The sequence below is a fragment of the Malus domestica genome, chromosome 06, assembly GCF_042453785.1.
Source record: "Malus domestica chromosome 06, GDT2T_hap1".
In the NCBI taxonomy this organism is placed as follows: domain Eukaryota; kingdom Viridiplantae; phylum Streptophyta; class Magnoliopsida; order Rosales; family Rosaceae; genus Malus; species Malus domestica.
In genome coordinates, this window is record NC_091666.1 from 31,527,960 (window position 1) to 31,550,568 (window position 22,609).

Consider the following 22,609-nt stretch of genomic DNA (forward strand, 5'->3'; position numbering starts at 1 on the left):
TGGTCTAACAACTGCAGAGTGGTTATGGCCTGAAAAACACATCCCTGACCTAACTCGCCGGTTGGTTTCCGGCCAAATGCTCCATTCTACCATCTGTTGGAGTGCTTATGCCGTAATGCGCCTGTTTCTGTTTGCTAATGATCTGCTTTCAGCGCCCAAGCATGTACCATTTTAGTATGTTCCCTGCCTCACATCATATATGCCGTTACGCGTTCCTTTATCGTAAGAAAACCTGGCATTTAGAATTCGACCTATTAACCCGACCCGACCCGACCCGACCCGTTAATATTAGTATTTGAGTGGATGCTTAACGGATTGGATTGCTAACAGGTGAACCCATTAAATAATAGGTCACTTTGGGTCAACCCGTTAGCACCCATTAGATCTGTTAGTTGATGATGTTTTAGTAATTTCAGTAAAGTCTTAACAACAAAAAATAAACTCTATGCAAAAAAAAAAATAATAATAATAATTGTTAACGGGTGTTAACGGGTCGGATTCGGATGACATGTTAACTTAACGGGTCGGATTGAACCCCGACCCAAACCCGATAAACCCGACCCATACTTTCAAATTCGAGAAACGTTCATCAAATCCACACCATCAATTATTTTCTTTAGATTTTCAGTTCAGAACAAAGTGCGAATTCACACGCCAACATGGAGAACCTGCTTCGATGGAAAACTAGTAAAACAAACACGGTTTAAGGGCATATCAATAACTAGTGTTCTTGACCTGAAGGAAATGTACAACATATGCATGTGATGTGAGATATTGTAAGGGTATATCCTTGTGAAGATATGTTTTGGGTTTATACTTGTGAAATTGGCGAATCGTGATGTCAACTTCTCGAGCAGCCAAGTTGAAACTTGCGAAACTTCATTCTTCCGTTCAATGCTAGAGCCAAAACGTCAAATTCTTCGACATACCAGAGCTCAGATACCACAGCCTGAATTCAATTGATTTTAGAGGACCTTGCAACACTAAAATGTATAATGGATACACGCAGACTATGAATCGCGTATGTAGAGTGATAATATATGGCATAACAACTCACCTCAAATCCTTGGAGTTCTTTGTTTAGACGATTAACAAGCTCTTGGAAGAAGTGGACTTGTTCTGAAGTATTAGATAGCACCTGAAAATGACAAAAACGACAAGAGTACGTAAATAACAGACATAACGGCAATCAATGTTAGAATGATATGAGATGAGACATGTTTCTTCAACTCTAGTCGGTGAAATGTTTTGGATCTTATAAAGAACTGTCAAATTTCACAAACTATGAAAATTGAAAAGTGATTAGAAAACAAGCCTAGTTTCTGGGAAAAGTAGAAGCGAGATTAGGAATCAAACTTTCAAAAGATCAACTAATAAATTGGAACCAGAATATTAAAAACACGCACATATGATGCTAAGTAAAGAGATAGGCAACTAAGAGTCATTCGATGTACTACCGTGGATGATGCTTTGGGGTGACCAAGAAGCCTTGCAAATGAAGTATGAAGAATAGCAGCATCATACTGCAGGAGACAATGGCTGCATATTAGTAAGTGCTACAAGCATAAGATACGGGAGGATTTTTACTGTCAGTCTACCAATAATATTTCATAACGTCCTAATGAGGCCAGGTTATGACGATGAGATCTGTGATGCCACAATGAGTTCCACATCAGGATTTTTACCATGTAGTTCTTATAGTTTAACAAATTAAGGCAGCCGATAAGATGACTCAGAAAGGAAGAAGTTCCATAACAGGAGATGGTCACCTCAAGCAAGCATTACAATCGTTCACTTTCAAACATATCTAAACCGTTAAAACCTCGGTTCCTAAGCTTGAGTTCTCCTATGATCTCAAGTCATTAAGAGTACTCTATTGGTAAACTTGACAACTCTTAGTCTGCATAGTATTGGGGTACTGTACTAGTTTAAAATGAACTAAGATCGATATATGGTTCTTACAAGTTGCTTTTCTGGTGCACGTGGAAGCGCGGTCCTCAATTTTTCTCGAATGGTTATAGGATCTGATCCAGAGTTTACCTACAATAAAACACAATGGTAAATACAAAAGAGTGATTCCAGAAAATAGTTTCTTGGTTATATCGTTCCCTTGATGGTTATGAAATTGAAACTTTTCTATTACTCTATATTTACAAGGATTATATATTCCTATTTAGCATACATTATGAGACGGGGGAGAAAGAAAAAGGTGAGTATATAGGTTAAGGAAAATAACCTGCCAGCACCCAAGAAGCACACCCGTTGAAGTTAAGACCACCCTGTCCAAGACAATTTTCAAAGGGCAGAGACCCTCTGCAATATTCCTAACGGCAGCTGCTTCAGCTTCAATCTGAGGAAAGAAAAAAGAAATACAGGGTTCAAAATTCATACTAAACCGATGTATAAGTGAAAGCAAATGATGTTAAGAAACACAAAAATGGCACTAAAACTACAGTTTACCTCATCTGAAGTAGCAGGAACAGGCGAAATATGATGCGAGGCATGAAACATACTAGAATGATATAAGCTCGAGTTCTGAAACCAGATCGCTGGCCAAGATAGAGACATAAGCATACCAGCAAATAGTAAATAGTGAGAGTTGAAAAGTAGACAAACTACTCTGTTACTCTTAGGCTATGATCATGTACTCTGTCAAAAGTAGCTTACCTTCATCAAAGTAAGGATCGAGTATAGGTTTGAGCACATTCCTGCAACAAGCCAACCACGAATGCACGACATTAACGAAAGAGCAATAAGCTGAAGCTATAAAAATTGTACCTAATCCTGTAATCTTGCAACAAAACACCTCCCCCCAAACAAAATTTCTGAACTTTAATGTGGACGACTTCACTTCTACGCTCAATTCCGATTCACGCATATAATCAACGATCAACACAATACAAGCATTGCTAATATCAGCTCAAAAATGGTTTCTTTCCCTATCAGCATCGATAATTCGAACCCGAAAACACAATGAAAGAACAAAACTATGAGAAACAAAGCCAAATACTTACAAAATCGGAATCGAGTACTGTGTGCTCAGATACAACACATTAGCACGAACAGGAGGATTTGCTGCCTACATAAAACACACACATGAGTAAACCCAATTAGCCAAATCTCCAAGTTTAAAACTTTAATCAACTAATTAATCAATTAATTAATATTACCTTAAGCACAGGTGCTACAGATCCATCCCTGATAGTAAAAATATCAGAAAGTGACAGAGACTGGGAGGTCTGGCCGCCGTTTTTGAGAAAAACCGGTCCGTGCTCAGCCAAATCCCGACCCATCTGATCGTACAGTGCGGACCTCCGCTCCTTGTTCGAAATTACAGAATCTGAAGCGGGAAATTGTGATTTAACAAATATTCTCGGGAACCAAACAGAAAATAGTGAGAGAGTGAGGGGAAAAGGAATTGAATTTACCAGAGGCAGAGGTGGAATTGCGTGAGGAGTCGGAGTTCCGGAGAGCCATTTGGAAGAGAGAGTAGAAGAGCAAGGCGTAGAGGAACCAGATGAAAACTACGGTCTTGGAGCGATGCATACTACCACGTCGTCGACGCCACCATCCAACCCATCACCGCCATATAGCCGTCGCCATATCTCAACAGTGACTCCGAGACTGGAAACTTCCTAAACTAGGGAGACGCGAGTTAATGGTTTTTTTTTTTTTTTTTTTTTTTTTTTTTTTTTTTCAACACAAAATAGTATACAAGACGAGTTGGTGTCGGTTAAAATTAAAAAAGAATAATTTAAATGAAACGGGATGATATAGTGTCGCTTTTATCAAATTAATAATATAATTTTTTAACATGTCGGGAACATGACTTGATACATCAACTGTAATAATATAATAGATTGAATTTATTTTTTTTAAATTTGCAACCAATTATACGTGTTCTCAGTACACTGAAAAATCATTTTTTAATTCTTATACATGAAACTATTTTGACAACTACCATTGTCGCCAATTTGTTGTGCCTGTGCGCAATGCTTTCTATAGTCACCAATTTGTTGTAATTATGCCCAGTGATTGCTGGAGGAGATATTTGTTCGTGAGGGATATCGCTCTTTTTCTTACATCACAAGAGAGCACATAACGTGGAAAATAATGAAAGTGTCTCGTTGTACGCTAGATTCCCCTCAATGTTAGACCCCTAAATAAATTATTCATATTTCAAAAGTGGTTAGTCTTTTATCTACTCCGCACTCCCTCTTTTTATTACGATATTTGGATTGAAAACGTAAAAAGAAAAACTAACCAAAAATTTTCAAAAACTTTACTTTTTAATGAAAAATGACAAATAAAGGTGTAAGTGAATAGTATCAGGAAGGAAAGGTAAAAATGTCATTTTTCGTTAAAAGTGAACAGTACTAAAAGTGTTTCATTAAAATTCCAAAAATAAAAAACAATTATCAACGAACATATATGAGAGTGAGGGAAAAGAGGAGCGAAAATGATTTCTCAAAAAAAAAAGGGAACTTTAACGAAAAACTTCTGGTACTGTTCACTTTAACGAAAAATCACATTTTTACCCTAAAAAATCATAGTACTATTTACTTAACCCTTTATTTTGTCTTTATCGTGAAAACTCAAAGTTTTTAAACTTTTTTAACTAGTTTTCCTAAAAAAAGTGGTCTAATTCAAATTGTGTACTAGGTTGCACTACCTAGTAGTTAGATGAATGAACCGATGATACTTAAGGAAGAATATTTGAGTTTGAGAGGTCAATGAAGTTAGTTGTCTATGTCTTCTTTAACCTTTTTTCATAGTAATATTAATTTGCGAATGTACCGTGACCTATCAAATAATGATCACGTAGCGAGAAAAATAGTAAAACAATTACACCCAAGATGTTGCTCTCCTGGAGTGGAGAGTTCTAGGTTACATTAGCACCAACAAGCATGACGTTTAAGGGTGGATGTGGATGTGGTGGTGGGTCATTTGATCCAATTTTCTTGCTTGCCAACAAGCAACCCTTAACCTAAAAGCCGGCAGCAAGCTAGGCAGGCACATGTGACACGCCACTCCATCCATTTCCATCACACAAAAAATAAGATAAAAAATAAGCTAACCAAAGCTACGTGGAAGCTGGGGTTATAAGATTTTCTGGGCCCTAACCAATCACATGAAACGGGATTAGAAGAGATTTTATGGGCCAAATTAGTAGAGTATTAACAAGGCTTTGATTTAATTCCCGAATGGAGGCAGGTTTGTTGGTTCACTCCGGAAGATTGCATGGCTAAATAAGTTTAGATGGTCTAATCATGCTCCTACTGGCATACGATCTATCGAGATCTTCATTTGCTGGGTGCATGGGACCATCGGCAGTGTCGTCGACAGGGTTCCAGACCATGTGCACAATGTGTGTACGACCCAGACCAAGTTATATTTCGCGATCGATGATGGAGGTGACACAGATTTCTCACACAACAAGATTACAGATAGTACATGCCAAATCATGCTTGTCATGATCTTGAGTCATGGCAACAAACGACCTACAAACATATATCAAGATATCTATTAATTGTGTGGTTGCTGCAAATTACATGAGTTTTTTCAACTGAAATAAAATTACAATGATGATCCTCTTAGGATCTTTCACTTCCTGCAGTCATACAAAAGTTTCGAAGAATGTTATGAGAATATTAACAAACAAAAAAAGTACTAAGAACTAGCCACACGTGATTGAAATTCGCTTCTCGACAAATATGTAGTGTTTGATTAGTAGCTTGCAACGCACAAAAGTTTCGAAGAAATGTTACGAGAATATTAGCCGTTCGTATGTTTATTGTTATAGGGAAATGACAATCAGGCACACTCCCTTTATCACACCTACACACTCTTGTTTGTTGTTTTTGTTATATTGATTCAGTATGATGCTCGAAAATAAATAGGTGTATAGGAGAAAATTTGTGTGTGATTATCATTTTCCTTCTTAAATAATCAAGCAAATTACAGATGCTAGTTTTTTTGGACAGTCAGGATCATAGAAATTGATTCCCGATATTTCTCTCTTAATTTATGTAGCAGTGTTTTATTTCTTGATATATATTTGATATTTTTTCACTTCAGGATGATTTTATTATTTTTTCTGAATTTATTACGAGTGGTACTATCCATACACATATTTATACCTCTCACAAACCTCTTCTCCTTTTTACTACGTCTCTTCGATCTACTACAATATCCTTTTGTTGCAAAAACCAAACACAAGCTTAATGGTAGTTTGGATAAATCTTATGAACATGGCATTTTATTCGATATGGAATATTATAATAAGAATTCACACGTATGTCTAATACAACTAATGAGATTAGATTTTTATATTTGATAAATCTGCATATTTAATGCACGATAACAACAAGTGATCACTTTACACTTGTATTTTTGTACTTTATTCATCAAAGGACCACTAAAAATATATAACAGCGAGCGTACCAAGATTGGTTGAGTTAGTAAGGATTGTTCTTTGTAAAACTAAGATCTAAATTCGAGTCTTGCCGCCAACAATTTCTCTTGATGAACAATATGTAAAACCCTAAAAAAAAAGGGCAAGACCCCCTAAAGGCTAAAACCACCTATGCTTTGGTATTGCCCTCGGACAAGGATTGTCTGCCCTCCCACTTCCGGTGCCCTCCCGTGCCCTCCTGTTTGTGTGGTCACGGTTAAGCCACGTCAACATTGTTGGAAAACAATTCAGAAATAAACAAAAATAACAGAAATTCTAATATTTTATTTAATCAAAATATACTTGCTATGCAAAACGAAAATTACACAATAATACAGAAATAAATACAATGGTACTAACGTGATTACAGAAGGTAGAGGCTAGCGTAATAGCTATGTCCTTCGAACAGTATTTGCATCCCACTCTTGTGCTTGTGGTTCAACAATGTCTGCTCGACCAGGATTCAACTACTTAATTCTACAACCCGTATTGGATTATAGAATTCTAGCGAATTTGCTTTGTGTGTTTACTCTCTTGATATTTCATACAGAAGCAAGAAGGAAGAAAAGAAGATGTCTGGAATGGAACTGAGGACTCTAGTTATATAGGCTCTTTCATACCTCTTCAAATACCTTTTGGATGTATCTGAAGCTATACAACTCTTTCCAAGGAGTTGCGTCTTTAATCAAAACGTTTTGAATTAAATTTAATTAAAAACTTAATTCGAAAATTAAAACTAATTGATCAGATTAATTTTAATTATTAGGCCCCAAGTGCCTCAAGGCCTTTGTCTTGATTAATTAATATTAATTTATATTAATATTATGGTATAATCATCAAGCCCAATCCACACAAATGGTGGCCCAAGCCTCAATTCTCAGTCCAAGTGGTCCAACACCTAACTAATATTGTAGAGGACAAAACATATATAAAGGACATTGAGAATCTTGTTTTCTCCAATGTGGGACAAGAGTCTCAAAACTCTAACAAACATTTTATATTACTATTCATTTTTGTCTTATTATCTCTATAAAAAATAATATAAAATGTTGACGTGACTTAACCGTGACCACACAAAACAGAAGGGCACGGGAGGGCAGACAATCCTTGACCATTGCTCTCATCTCGGGATGCAAGAGGGGTAGCCTCTATTCCCCATAAACGTTTTACCAAATATATATATAGGAATCCTTTAACAATAGGGATCTCCATTTTTTTTTTAAATGGGAACATCTTCTTGACCGTTTGATTGGCTTTAATAAAATTTTGATGGCCACAATTAACTAGAGCACTACCAAGATTTGCATTGATCCCGACTAATCCAAGACTCCAAAATTATGCAGAAACCGTAGACCCCATAAAACCTTTTGAACTGTGTAATCCTACCTAAAACCTTTATCTTCCCTTCAATTTTCATCCGGTTACACTGTTTGACTCAAGAACGAGTCATTAATTCTTTCAGTCGATCTACAAATAATTCATTGAAAAGAAAAACTCGTTTTCAACTTGAACGGGGAAGTAAGGTAGAAACGACAACTACCAAAATAATGAATTTGATCAATCCTTTAATATGCATCGGTGTACATATCGAAGGCTTTGTTATTTTTTTTTCTTAACAAACGATAGTGTTAGTAATTAAATTATTAGTTGTTAGGAGAGACGGAGATTGGTGGGTATCGAACTTACTTTCCGTTACTGCGTAAAGCGTCATAGTCCTAATATGACTGTTGAATTGATCATTGTTCATTTGATCGATACTCAAGTGCACATCTAACAATCAATTATTCCTATACATATACATTGAAGCATAGTATAAATTTCGTCAAAAAATGCAAATAATTTTCGTTTGCAAATTAAACAAACCCCACCAACCGCAACCAAACCACCATTAAGTCATGTTCGATGGGACATTACTAAGATTAATTATGTCATAGGCCCTTTGTCAAAGGTCATTGACAATCGTCCCTTGTGTGATAAGAATATAATCTTTAATTAGGTAATAATATGGAACTATCAATTAAATGTATGGAATCCAATTGGTGCACAGAGTACAATCCTTATATTATTTTGGTTTTTGAAGTTTTTAAAGCATAAAATAATTTTATCCACTACCATAAAAAAAAAAAGGAGTTTTAACGAAACATTTCCGGTACTGTTCATTTTAACGAAAAATGATATTTTTATTCTAAAAAGTCACTCCTGGTACTAATCACTTACAACACATTTTTGTCATTTTGAGTAAAACTCAAAGTTTTCAAATCTTTTTTCATTAGTTTTTCTTAAAAAGAAAGGAAATTTATAGATTTATGCATTGCCAACTATATATAAAATTCTTTAAAAATAAATCTTGAAATGAAGGGGGGGAGACTGTAACAACTTGAACGTTGTGGGCATGAAACTAAAAACACCATATTCCCACAATTTTCCCACCCTCCATTGAGCTTGGAAATGTACGACATATATCATAATACAAATAAAAGGACATTAAAAAAAATATTTATCTCTACTTATACAAAGACATATGACATTTCGCTCTTTATTCCGAAAACATTTGAAAAATCTTTCCATCAAGTAGGAGACCCAATCATTCAATGGTGCCCAATCAAAAGGTGGTTTCATAAAAAATGAAGGATCGAGATTGATTGATGAGATGGTGGGCCACGACCTAGTAGATTTATTAAATAAATTTAAAACTCACCACCGATCCCCTCAATGGTGTCAGCAACTGCACCATTAAAAAGAAGAAGGAAAGAAAAGTGATGTAAAAAAAAAAAAAGATGAGGAATGATCCACCTGTTTGTCAGTGACGTTGTATGTTAGTTCGGGCAAAGACCGGCATTCGGGTCCCACCACCTGAGCCAACACCTGGAACTGATAAGGTGTGGTGGACCCTACCGTCCTATTACCCTCCCCAACCTCCCCCCCTTCTCTGAAAATCTTAATCATTGATGCAGTAAACACTAGAGATTCATGGCAGAGAGAGAGAGAGAGAGAAAGAGAAAGAGAGAGAATCAGAATGATCAAAAGGCTGTGATTTTTTTTTACACTGCATTTTGCAGTAACAATACTACTACTGTTTTATTAACGTTCGGATTAGAATTCTTTCTTCTCCAAATCTCTTCTACTCCCTACTTCTTTCCTTTTCTTTCACTTTTCTCTATTAATTTCTCTGTCTATGAAAAATTCAACACATGATATTGACGTGATTTAATCGTAGCCGTTCAAGTAAGAGATCGAAGGAGAGAGAAATTTAATCCTACTCGTTAGCATTCACTAAACGTGAACATAAACTTGGTAGTGGCCTAGAGAGAGAATCTAGAGAGAGAATCCAATCGTTAGTTAGGTAGGAGACTTACCATAGCATGCAAATAATGTCATTTTCACCAACACAATAAAAATGGCATAAATTACATAATTAACAAAATCGTTTAGTCGTTGATTCACCGTGTTCATGTTTGAGCGGGTCTATTCTAGAATTTTTGCTGGGTTACTTTTCATGAAAAATCAAAAGGAGAGAAAGAGAAGAGAGAAATGATTGCACACACAATGATGATAGTATACTTTTGTGGTAAAAACTCATCTCCCAAATGAGATATTAATCACCAAAAATTCAAGAAATAAGAGATCGCAGCCAAAATAATTAACCCATGTTAAAAATAAGTGTCTGTTTCTTTTTCTGCAAACCCTAAAAAAAACCCTCTCCTCTCCCGGCCATATCATATTAATCACACAAAAAAATTGGAATAAATAAGTAAAAATAAACCTCAGAATTTTAAGAGCAATCAATCAAACCTCACGTGTGTTGTTACACAGCAAACGACTACACATGTGGGAAGAAATGACGACCACCAACGATGACCACGAAGATAAAATCCGACGGCCATTCGCCGGCTTTATGAGTGGTGGCTAGTACTATCGTGCCGATCGTCGCCCCCGCCATGGTGCGAGTGGGATCCGCTCGCCTGCTGAGAGTCTGAAACACCAGTATCGGACATGTGCCGATAGGGGTTGAGTCCGGCGAGCATATTCAGCTGGCCGTCACTCATGTTATTTCCATCATTACTACCGCCGCCGCCGCCTGAGCCACCTAATTGTTGCTGACTAGGCAACAGGGTGACTGGGGCGGGGAAATTCATAAAATGTAAGCCACCGGGCATTGTTCCTCTATACAGTCCACTGTTGTTGACCGAAGCTGGAAAAGTCCAGATAGGGTCTCCGCTCATAACTTGGTTGTTAGAATTTGCCAGCATCCAAAAATTAGCCGGAATCTGACTATGTGGGTGGCTGGCCGGGACTGCACCCGTGCTTGACTGTAATAAGTACCCTCCTCCACCACCCCCGCCGCCGCCGCCCATTTGATTTAAGTCCTGCTCCGGCGGTCGACGTTTCCTCCCTCCCATGCTCCCCTCCCCTGCCGACGCCGCCTCCGAGAGATCTAATGACACTGTATCGCGGAGCTCCTGCTTGGCTTGCAACATGGAAGCGTGCATGGGGTTTGTTTGGAAGTTTAGGAGAGTTGAGGAGCTGTCAGAAGACGAGAGGCCGATGCCCTGAAAGAGGCTACGCCGCTGGTTCTGGTGAAGAGAGAAATTTGGGCTGTAGTAAGAGGATCTTAGCTGAGATGGGACGGACATGCTGGAGCCGGAACTGCGGAGTGAGATGTTGAGTGACGTGAAGTTGGCAGGGATTGTGCCGGTACCGGTGGCGGCGATCACGGCGGGCTCGGCCTGCTGAAGAAGCCACTCGATGGTTTCGCCGTCGGACTTGTGGCCGAGCTCGCGTGTGAGCTGGAAGACTCTGGCGGCACACAAGGCCGGCATTCGAATGCGGCGGCCGCGGCCGTCGACTTTAGTGTGGCGGTCCTTGGTGGAGGTCCGCTTGGGGGGTGGCTTTTTGGAGGGCTCGGCGGAAGAAGCTTGGAGAGCTGAGGTGGTTGTGGCTGCGGGAGTAGAGGAGGTGTTGTTGTTAGCAGTGGGGTCGACGGTGGTGATGGCTAGAGAAGGGTAGGGGGACGTGGAGTTGGAGCAAGAGGCCGCTTCTTGATGATCTAATTCTTTTTTCTCGAGCAACTGGAAGGGGAAGTTTGGACGGTGGTGATATTGTTGTTGGTGTTGTTGGTAGTGGTGGTGGTGGTGGTGGTGGAGTTGATGATCATCCCCTCCCTCCATGATCGCATGGGAAAGAGAATTATGATCAGCTTGTGGAGGGTTTTATGAGAGAAGAGTAGAGAGAGAGAGAGAGAGAGAGAGAGGGCTTAGTTTAGTATAATTGGGTTTTGGTGGGTCTCTCACTCAGCAGCTGATCAACTCAACTCTCAGCTCTCTTCAGTCTCACTCAGTCACTCACTCGCACTATATTTTTACAGAACAAGTCTATTTTTATTAAAATAAATATAAAAAAATCTCTGGATGTTTGTTGGCTGGAATTTGTGTACGAAAAAAATTGAGATTTTGGTTTAGGTGATGTGTTTTGGGTTAAGAATTGTATGGTAGTGCTAGAGATATCTAGAGAGAGAAAGAAGGATGGACTAAAATGGTCCTTTGGAGAGAGAGAGAGAGAGAGAAGATAAGGGAGGGAGGGAGGGAGCGAGAGAGAGAGCTGGGCACTGGGCAGGCAAGCTTTAAGCAACAAAGATAATGAGTGGGAATTATATGGGTGAGCTTTAAAAAGCAATTTTTTGTAGGAAAAGAAATTGCTTTGTTGTTGTGCTGAGCTTTTTCTAGCTTTTATATTTTAATTTTTTTTATTATATATCTAAAATTATATAAATAATAGTAAGATCATCTCCAATCGTAGTGCCAAAATGTTATATTTAGCCCTATAACTCTGTAAGAAATTATATTTTAATGAACAGTGATAGACTATATTTTATACCATCTCTAATCGAGGGGGCTAAAGGGTCATATGTCGAACATAATTGATTATTTTAATTGAATTAATATAGTTAATTAAATTAAACTACCATATTAAAATAAGATTTTGGGACATATTGGAAGATTATTGAAAGAGGTGACCAGTTGAAAATTATTGAAAAAATTAAAGGAAAGATCATTGGAAGAGAATAGAATGTGAAGAATTGAAATAAAATTAGATAAGAGTAAGATAGTATGGAATGGTGTAGAAGAAAAAAAAATTAAAAAAAAATTTGTCCAAAAAAAAAAGTGGGCTGGCTGGAAATGGCCAACCCGCTGGCCTGATTTGGTGGTTTTGGCCCAATAGGGCCCACAAACCCTTGGTTTGAGACTGTTTTCTTGTCATTTCAAATTATTTTTAGTTTTATGACCCTTTTACCGGATCGGTTGGAGACGGCCTAAGGGAAGCTGAAATCAAACTTAGAACTACGAACACATGAATAAAGGTTTAGCTATAAGCGCCTTCATTTTCTTTTTCCGTTCTTACGAGGAAAAGATCATGATCAAACACCAAAAAACAAATCAAATAAATTTAATTTAATATTGATTTAAAAAAAAAAAAAAAGGACACAGAGACGGAAATCAAACTCAAAATTTCACTGATACAAAAATAAGTGCTCTAGACTCCTTGCGCTACAAGTCTACAACTCCTATCCAAATTTTCAATAATTATTTCATTCAAAGCATCTATTACCAAAGGGGTGGGATATCCACACACCTCATTTGACTTCTCACACACCTTTTTAATTTTCGATCGTCGGATCGGATGAATTGAAGAAGATCAACGGATTGAAATTATTAAGGGGTGTGTGAGAAGTAAAATGGGGTGTGTGGATAACACACCCCGTTACCAAATACTCGAACGTCAAATAACATTTAGATATTAATTTTTCAGGGAATTTTTAGGATATAAGGAGAAAATTTTCATTGTGATCAGAACACATATAACACATCACGTGTCATAACATAAGTAGAGAAAAATTTTAATTTTTAAGTTATTAAATTTTTAATACAAATATTTTAAATATCATTTATATCATATCTCAGAGGTTTTTTTGGTCCTCTTGTTTTGTGTGGTCACGGTTAAACCACGTTAACATTTTATATTGTTTTTTTATAAAAATAATAAAACAAAAAGAAATAGTAATATAAAATGTTGACGTGGTTTAACCGTGATTATACAAACAAGAGAGCACGAAGAGGATACCGAAATAGGAGGGTAGACAATCCAAGTCTGGGGGGGGGGGTTTTTCCCTTTTTATTGTGGTTGGACAGCCCCTTTGGTTCAGGACTCCACGTGAGGTGCTCTTTTTATCATTCAATCCATAAAGACAATGGTGGCCGAGTGGGACCAATCCCAAGTCAAAAAAAATTTTAGAGACTTGGAAAAAAGGAAAGATTATATCGACGCGGGTCCCAGTCTCATTCAAGCAATCATTTCGTTTTGCCTTTGGCCCTTTGCCTTTTGCTCTGCACCTTTGCCATTTGTTGGTTGCTGGCAAGGGAACTTTGGGATTCCTCAGCTCCTCCAATCAGTAAAAAACTTTAAACTAACTCTCCTCCTCCTCCTCCTCTCTTTGCTGACTGTTGCCTATTGGGCCTATGATCTTCGTTGGCTTTAGGGTTTAGCCTCTAGTTTCCCAAGCATCTTCCATTCTTCTCTTTTGATCCCAAAACCCTAATTAGGGTTCACTTATGCACGTTTTTCTTGGGTACCTACCCCCTGGTTTACCTAGTGCAGGTTATGAGGACTTGTCACTCAAGTGTTTTTCTATGTATTAACGGCAAGAGTTTTGGATAGTCTCACATTCACGTTAATGAGAGATTTTTCATTGTGATCAGAACACGGATGACACATCATCTATTTTTATATAAGTTTTGTGAAATTTTAATATATAAGTAATTAACTTTTTAACATACATATCTCACAATTTGTATAATGACACGTGATGCACCATCCCGTATTCCGGTCATACTGAAAAATCTCTCCACGACAAGAGGAGTTATATATTATAGTACTTATTGTAATTATTTTTATTTTGTTAGACGGATGAGTGTAGGGTTTTGGTATTTCTTAATATATTGTGGTTGGCCCATAGATTTAGAGTTTTCCAAACATCTTCCATTCTTCTATTTTGATCTTATATGTAATTAGGGTTCTTTTTCTTTCTTTAAAAAAAAAAAAAAAAAAAAAAAACCCAACGGGTGACTTTGTCACAGCAGTCTACTCTCCAAGGGTCGGAAATACTTTGTGAGGCATTTAGCCTCCTCGTAGCCACCATCTGTGATTGAACGCAAGACATGCCGTGTGGAATACGGGCTTGAAATTTGTCCTCAACTCCTGAGTCACTCCATGGTGGTTATATGGAATTAGGGTTCTCACTTATGCATGTTGTGAAAATTTGTTACTCCAACGATAACCAAATCCTTTACTTATGTTGTTATACGCATTCACGACAAGAGTTTTGATAGTCTCCTATCCACCACAAGAGTTCTGCTAGCTCTCACAACCCTAATTTTTTGTATTATAACGACGGTTAGGTGGTCTTAAAGCTTTTGGGTTTTGGTGTTCCTTAATTGATGCTAATGTGGGTTACCCTTGAGGACAAACAGATGGCCCTGGATGATCAGCAGTGCTCGTTCCAAATTTTAAATTTAGGAAAACATGCAGAATATGCAATCATGATCGAACAGAGCTACTGGTTTTACGTGCAGGCCCATCTAAATCATTTTGATTTTGTCTAAAGAATCTGTGTTAAGGTTTGTTTACACTCATGCTGGTCCATAAATCCACTCATTTGAGCAATCTACTTAATTAAATTAATTAGTTAATCAAATTACAAGCCCCATTTGGTTTTCTCTTTTAATCCATTTGCATCATTAATTAGACCACAATAATACCGAAAGAATATTCTGTCTATGTTTAGCTGAATTGATCTGGATATTGAGCTTTTTGCAGCAGGGAAAATGTTGTATATACATATACATATACATACACACACGCACACACAGATATATATATATATATATATATATATATATATATATATTTGCAGAATTACTTGCTATAATATCTGAAAATTGCCGAGTTGAAATTGATTGGATGTTTTTATTGAGTACCACAGCTAGTGTGATCTGCTCCACACAAAAATTGATGAGATATACTTAATCACTGATGGTAATTTTGTCTTTTGGAATCTCAAATGAACATGTGGCATAATCTGATTTGGTGGTTTTAATAAAGAAACTGGATAAATAAAGATGTCGATGATGAACTATTCTAGATATATAGTTACCACTAAGCAAGCCATAATCTTCACATAACTGGTTTTACAACAGAGAGATAATGACTAGCATTTTTGACAACTTCTTGACCCGATTGTCACAACCACTGCTGATTTTCCACGCCCGTTATTTCTTCTTTTTTCTTGACCTGACGGAAGAAGTAACCTCGCATGAGTTCATAAATAAGTTGTGATATTCTCAATCGGTTTTATGGTGAAACCTCAATTATAAATAATTTGCGATGCCTTCATTCTTTATGTATATTTAACTTATGTAGGGTCACTTGGTTTTTGATATTTGCATAAACATATTAATTATCAACTATGTACAATAGTTAAAAAGAAAAATGATATTCGCATTTTACTCCTCTTTTTTTGTTCGTTTATTTTCGTTTGATTATTCTATCCAATCAAACAGCTAAATTTAGATGGGAGTGCGAGAGGACAAAAAACGTGCAACAATCAGTTTTTAATTAAAACTTTCTATATTATCATGGGAGTTTTAACGAAAAGGGCATGGAACTATTCATTTTTAATTATAAGGACATTTTGTGTATGAAAGGTCCATAATGAATCAAGTACTTTTCTTTTTTTACTCTTATGCCATTACAGCGGGGTCCACAAAGATGTTGACATTTCTGTCTGGGAATACATCATTTTATATTATGCTATTAAACTTATGCTAATTTTATAGCTAGCTCTTCAGGCTTCCATCATGTTGTCGATGTTATGCAGCTCTTCTTCTGACAAATTATTCCAATTGTACATCGCCTTCTACTAGCTCCGCATCTCTTTCTCTATCTTCTTTCACCTTGTAATATATTTCTGCTGTTTCTTCTTTGAAATTTTGGGGCTTCCAATAAGGCTGATAACTGAGATGTAAGGAAAAGAAAACTTACTTAAGATTTGGAGATTGCTTGAATATGTACACTTGAGCTTTTATTGATATATGGAATGTTTACAGAGATAGTTGTTTACAAGAAAGTGATTACAAAGAAGTGTTTACAGGCATGCTATGAAGGCTACGAATGCTTGAGTGTATGAAGTGAGTATGGTGTTTTCAGATGTTGAGAGAGGTGTGTGGTATTCAGGTGTGTTCTGTATGGAAGGAAAGGCTCCCTTATATACAAAATCTAATTCTTCAAAGACAAAATAACATTTCATCTATTTACAATTTTTTGAATAGTGACAGCACACTGTTTCTGAAAACTGTCAATACTGTTTCTGAAAGCTGGCTGTCTTGTCTTTGCTTGAATGTCATGTGAATTTATGTTGTCTTGGTTGCTGCAGTGTTTGCCACATTTTCTTTTGCATGTGAATCTATATTGTCTTGGTTGTTGCAATGTTTGCCACATATCCTTTTGCATGCAAATGTTTTCTGAAAATGTCAATCTCCTTTTTCTTCTTTTGGATGTATCCACATGAACTTTGCATAAAACTGACCCAATCTTGTACATATGTGTGAAGGGTAGGATCAACATTTTTGAAAAAATCTGTTCTGATGATTAAAAGTAAAGTTTTAAGGGTGTTTTGGTTAGTTTTCCATATTATCATTTGGTCTACAACAGTTAGAGTTTCACTTTATTATAAGAGGTCTTTGAGTTCAAATCTTATGAGGATGATTGTTTATGAAAATATAAGGTATTCACTGTGTAAGTAAATATTTACATGTAAAAACTTCCACCTCACTAGTTTAATGACTTATTTTTCTTTCTAATAACTTGAACCAAATCAAATGGGGCTCCATTTGAATAAGTCCATTGTAACATGTGGTAACATCCCATTGGGGATGACAGGGTTCCTGTACATGACAGCATTGTGGGGTTACTGTCGAGAAATGTGAACCAGGGAATTAGCAAAATCCTGCCTCCATTTAGACCACATGCCATGCCACTTATGTAATGTCATTGAACAAGACAGCTTACCACCATCTTCTTCAGCTGTGCAACTGTTAATATCTTATGGAAAACTAGAGTCATCTTCAGATTTGTCAATTTTCTGGATGTGAAAGTTGAAACCCTAAAGCCTACATTCAAATCAAATGAAAAATCCACTCACCATATTTATCTATAGAGATAAATACACGATTAAGGTTGTTTAATTGTGTTTGGCAGCCTAAAACTCAACCAGAAAAACCATAGACCTAGGCTTAGCAAAGAGTAGTATGATTCCCTCCTCTCTGCACTCAAGTTCGTATTCCCATTGCCGTATTTCAGATTAATTTAGCATAAATTACCATATCGTTTACTAAAAAAGTCGAAAAACGTTGTCCTCCAAAACCTGCTAAGTAGGTTTTTATTGGGGTTTTTCATATATTCTTCTTGAGGATGAAGGGATTACATTTGGTTGGGTCCATACCATTTCACTATTGGAGTTCACATAAACAAGGAACTTAAGTTGTTAATCAATCAAATATGGTTGGTTTATTGGGAAACAGCTTCTAGCCTTTGAAAAGAAGTTTTCCCACTTAACTTGGGGCTTGTTTTGCTTAACCAGAACACTAATCGAGGATTATGGAACTTGTTGGAAGCAATGAAAGAAACCCTAAAACTCAATTTAGAAGCATATAAATATGTATATAAAGAAGGGTTTTTGGTTATGGTGTTTAGATATATCATATATGAGAGTAGTAAAGACAGTTGGAATCTTGGCGTTCATGTAGGGCTGGAAGTTGCACTGGAATATTTTGAAAACGGAGGGAGTTGAGTCACATCACTTTCTCAACTTTTTGCCTGCCTCTATTCCGGACTCCTCAGTGACTTCATCATCCTCTAAAAAATAAAAGAAAAGCAAAGGAAAAAAGGAAAAGAAGGCTCCCTCTTAATAGGGATACCTTCTGTGATCCACACCACACCTTCCCTTTTCTTCGTCTGCACTGCATCTGCGATTCTGCATGCAATCCCACTACCCTTGTTTTCTATTTTGCTTAGTCGCTAAAGAATTCGACCACTCATCACTACTCATCACTATTCACTTCCTTCGATAAATGTGAATCATGTTGAGTATATCCTAAATCTGTTTTTTTTTTTGCAAGATTTTATGTGTCCAGTTCACAACACAAATTGTTGCATATTTATATTTGTTTATGTTAATTTGTCACATATCTACATATGAATTCGCACTAATATGTACATGACTAAATGACTCGATACTGATCAATATACCCTAATAGAGAATGATCCATGAACCTGTCAATTGATCTAACGGCTACAACTGCGTTCACATATAATACAAATTAGGGTTTGAGAAAAAACCGCTTCGGCGCAGGTTATGAGACTAGGCTTTAATCATTCATGTTGCTTTGTGGCACATACAGTTGTTTCTGCTTAACAAAAGGAAACAATATTTGAAAGTGAAGAGGACTGCTCCACTAAAAGATGTATCACTTTTTATAAGCTTGAAAATCTTTAGTACTTAGCTGCTAATTAATTATAATAAGCAAGGATAAGATCTTATACCTACTATATATAAGAATTGTATCTAAATCACACTCGACTGTGCGAATAATTAAGTATATATTCCCAAACAATAGTGGTGCCTTGCCTCAGCAAGAAAGAAAGATGATAACTTTGATCGAACAAAAGATGAGTGCAGTAGTATTGGGGTTGTTACTTTTGTAGCACCAATGAGTTTTATGAGATGGATTGTTACTTTTGTTGCACCAATGAAAGAAACCAGTTTGGATGACTTTTTGCTGTCGTGCCAAGTTGCTAAAATCCACGATACACTGAAAATCTTATCTCAACAAACCTAGGGAAGTCCAATCAGAGCATAGCAGCTAAGCATGAAAAGACAATGAACCAATCACACTATCAAAAAAATCTGCCTTGGATAATGGACAATGGGATCTGGATTTTCTGCCATCCCATTTTTCTCTCCTCTCACTCTTCTCGTATTTAAATGCCCAAGATTACTCCTTAACGCTTAAGATTATGCCGCATTATCATCTTGTTTTATAAAGTGGAAAAGAAGAGAACGAAACTGAAAAAGGAGAGGAGGGGGGGAGGAGAAAAATGAAGAGAGAGAATCAAACTCTTGAACAATGGACAATTGGAAATGAGAAAGAGCTCAAAACATGAATACTGATTTACATACCATGAGTGTACTGCTGTTGAAACATCCTATATTAATAATACAATGATATATATATATATATATATGTTTATGTCCACTTAACGTTGTATCATGACACATGATTTTATGTGGTATGTATTTATGCTGTGTGAGTTACTTTTCAATACATATCCAACAAATGGGGTAGTTTTGGCTTCCAATAATTAAATGCTGGTGTTACCCACATACTTCTTTTTACCTTTTACACACATTATGTTAATTTTTGTTATTTAATTATTTTTAATTTATTTGATTCGACCGTCAAAAATTAAGAAGAGTTTGTAGAAAGTAAAAACATATATGTAAATAGCACCATCTTAATCAGTTGTTTTTGGACAAAAAAATATTTGTTTGTTTGTCCTTTTGGTTTTTAACCTAGTCTCTACAATACAGAAAATTCCAAAATTACATAAATCTCATCACTCCCACCGTCGCAGTTTTATTGTAGACAGTGACTAAGCACAAGTACTTCTTTCTCCCTTTCCAAATTTACATTTGCTCGCAGGTTGAATTAATTAACAAGTAATAACCTTCTGATCATTGTTGTTTGAGGCCCACACATCCACTGGCTTAGATAAGCTTAAGAAGCTTCGATTTCCCAAATTTTTTTATATATAAAAAAATATAAGTGGTGATACTTCAACCGAACCACACACTATCATACAAAAATGTTGAAACGACAATAATGCATAATTAATTCGTCACTGTAACATCTCAATTGCAAATAAGTTTATCTCTATTAATAGTTTGAAAATCCTACTGATGCGATCAAGTTTTTATTTTTTTCGATAACAAAAAAAAATTAAAGAAAAATTAGTTACTTTTACCATCAGAGACATAGCATATTCACAATCTCGGACCAAAAAGATTTACGCATACACCTAACTGACAATGTGATCAAGTGTTTTATTAAAAGATTGTAGCAAAAGAAGGATAAAAAATGAAAAGCATCCCCATAAAGAATAACAAAATCTCTTATCCTTTTACATTTACTTTTTATAGTGCTTGGCCTAAGATTTGATTTGAAAACACTCTTACTTTTACACCTCATATCTTTGTCCTTTTTCGGTAAAAATAAAATAAAAAGATCCATTGAATTGAACCCTTTCTTACCCCTTTATTCCAGACCCCCTTTCTTTTTGATCGAGACCGGAGTAGTATAATTACTTCCATGAACGATAGACCTAACTTGGGGGAAAGGTTTTTTTTAGCCAAAATGGAGGTTTGACGAAAAAATATTTTTTAAAATGTGATTACGTGGTCGTTTGCGTGTCAATTTAATCAAATTGACAGATTTTTTACGAAATGACTAAAATGATTTACCGTAGACAAATTCAGAAACTACTTCTACTGCTTTTTATTGTTATAAATCAAAATAAAGAATTAAGTTATTCTCATATACCATTTTAGCTAAAAGCCTTCAGAAAATGACATCTATGTCAGTCTAACAGGACACAATTGAATGTCATAGTCATCCCCGCATCGGATCCAAAAGAGTACTAATTGCATTCCATGCACCATGCTTGAATTATCTAGGGATGTGATATCTACATACCCCATTTTACTTTTCACACATTTTTTTTAATTTTTAGCCGTCGGATCGGATGAATTGAAGAAGATTAACGAACATAAATTATCAAGGGGTGTATAAGAAGTAAAATGGAGTGTGTAAGAAGTAAAATGGGGTGTGTGGATAGCACACCCCATTATCTATACTAAAAGCCAAAAAAAATGGAAAACTCAACTTAAACTTTATAGCTTCATAAAGATTATTATAAAATGAAAACTAATAAAAAGGGTTTGAAAACTTTGAGTTTTAACGATAAGGAAAAAAATAAAGGATAAAGTGAATAGTACAAGGATTGACTTTTTTAGTGTAAAAATGTGGTTTTTTGTTAAAGTGAACAATATCGGAAGCTTTTCGTTAAAATTTCCTATTATAACAATACAAATTTGTAACTTACTCAAATTAGCTAGAGCAGTGTGCTATTCTATTTACACCTAAATTGAATAGAACTCCCCATACAGGTTTGAAAAAAAAACAAAAGTTACTATAAAAAGAATGAAAATGCAAGTTAACTAGAATGTCTTTAGCCGCATGTGATCAAATATTCTATTGGATAGGGTGTTGAATTTCCCTCTATGCGTCCCTTATTCGAAACTCATTATCTCCTAAATTATTGTAATAGTTTCGAATTCTCATCCTCTCTTCAATAACAATAAATTTAAAAAAAAATAAAATAAATGTCTTTAGCCATTTGAGGTATATATTTTCCTTCCCTTTCTGCATGTAATGAAACAGGCAAAGAAATTCAAAAAGTAAAAGATTTTTATTGTCCACACAAATTAGGAAAATAAAAACAAATGCACGTGATTGTTTAAAGGCATTTATCAACCTTGTTGGCTGTGAAGTGAAATTCACATGTTTGCGCCAGTGTACATCAATCATTATAAATATTAGTTAAGAAATTAAAAAAAAAGAATATTTGAAATAGAATATATTGCAGCATAAAATTAAATAATTCATCAAAGAGAATGAATAAAGGCTCATTTGATATTATTGTGCTTTGAAAAAAAACTACTTCTGTTTTTAAGTGTTTACCAAACACTTTTTTGAGCTCAACTTTTTTTTTATACCCACTTTATATAAAAGCACCTCAGTACCAAACTAGTACTAAATCTACTTCCTTCTAGGGTTTTGTTGGGTGCAAAGATTGGAATTCTTTTGATCTGACGCTCGCATCGATATGCAGTGTTAACTACCATGTTATAATATAAGTGAACGATATTATTGATATATCTTTTTCTATATTAACGTTGCGGATTCTCCATATTATAACTTGCTT

The 22,609-nt window shown here is 36.0% G+C and overlaps 2 protein-coding genes across 2 annotated transcripts; both read right to left on the reverse strand.

Annotated features, from left to right (window-relative positions):
* Window positions 1–585: 585 nt before the first annotated feature.
* On the reverse strand, window positions 586–3,971 carry LOC103409827 (uncharacterized). Its single transcript, XM_017325396.3, has 10 exons — window positions 3,429–3,971; window positions 3,171–3,340; window positions 3,015–3,079; window positions 2,668–2,708; window positions 2,461–2,549; window positions 2,237–2,350; window positions 1,963–2,040; window positions 1,458–1,523; window positions 1,058–1,138; window positions 586–949 (listed from the first exon to the last, which is right to left on the reverse strand). Exons 1-10 carry the CDS (start codon window positions 3,544–3,546, stop codon window positions 842–844), a joined length of 930 nt encoding a protein of 309 aa, XP_017180885.3. The 5' UTR covers window positions 3,547–3,971; the 3' UTR covers window positions 586–841.
* A 6,018-nt stretch (window positions 3,972–9,989) lies between these two features.
* LOC103409752 (transcription factor TCP15-like) lies at window positions 9,990–12,086 on the reverse strand. The gene has a single exon (XM_008348547.4). It carries the CDS (start codon window positions 11,620–11,622, stop codon window positions 10,348–10,350), a length of 1,275 nt encoding a protein of 424 aa, XP_008346769.3. The 5' UTR covers window positions 11,623–12,086; the 3' UTR covers window positions 9,990–10,347.
* Between the last annotated feature and the right edge of the window lie 10,523 nt (window positions 12,087–22,609).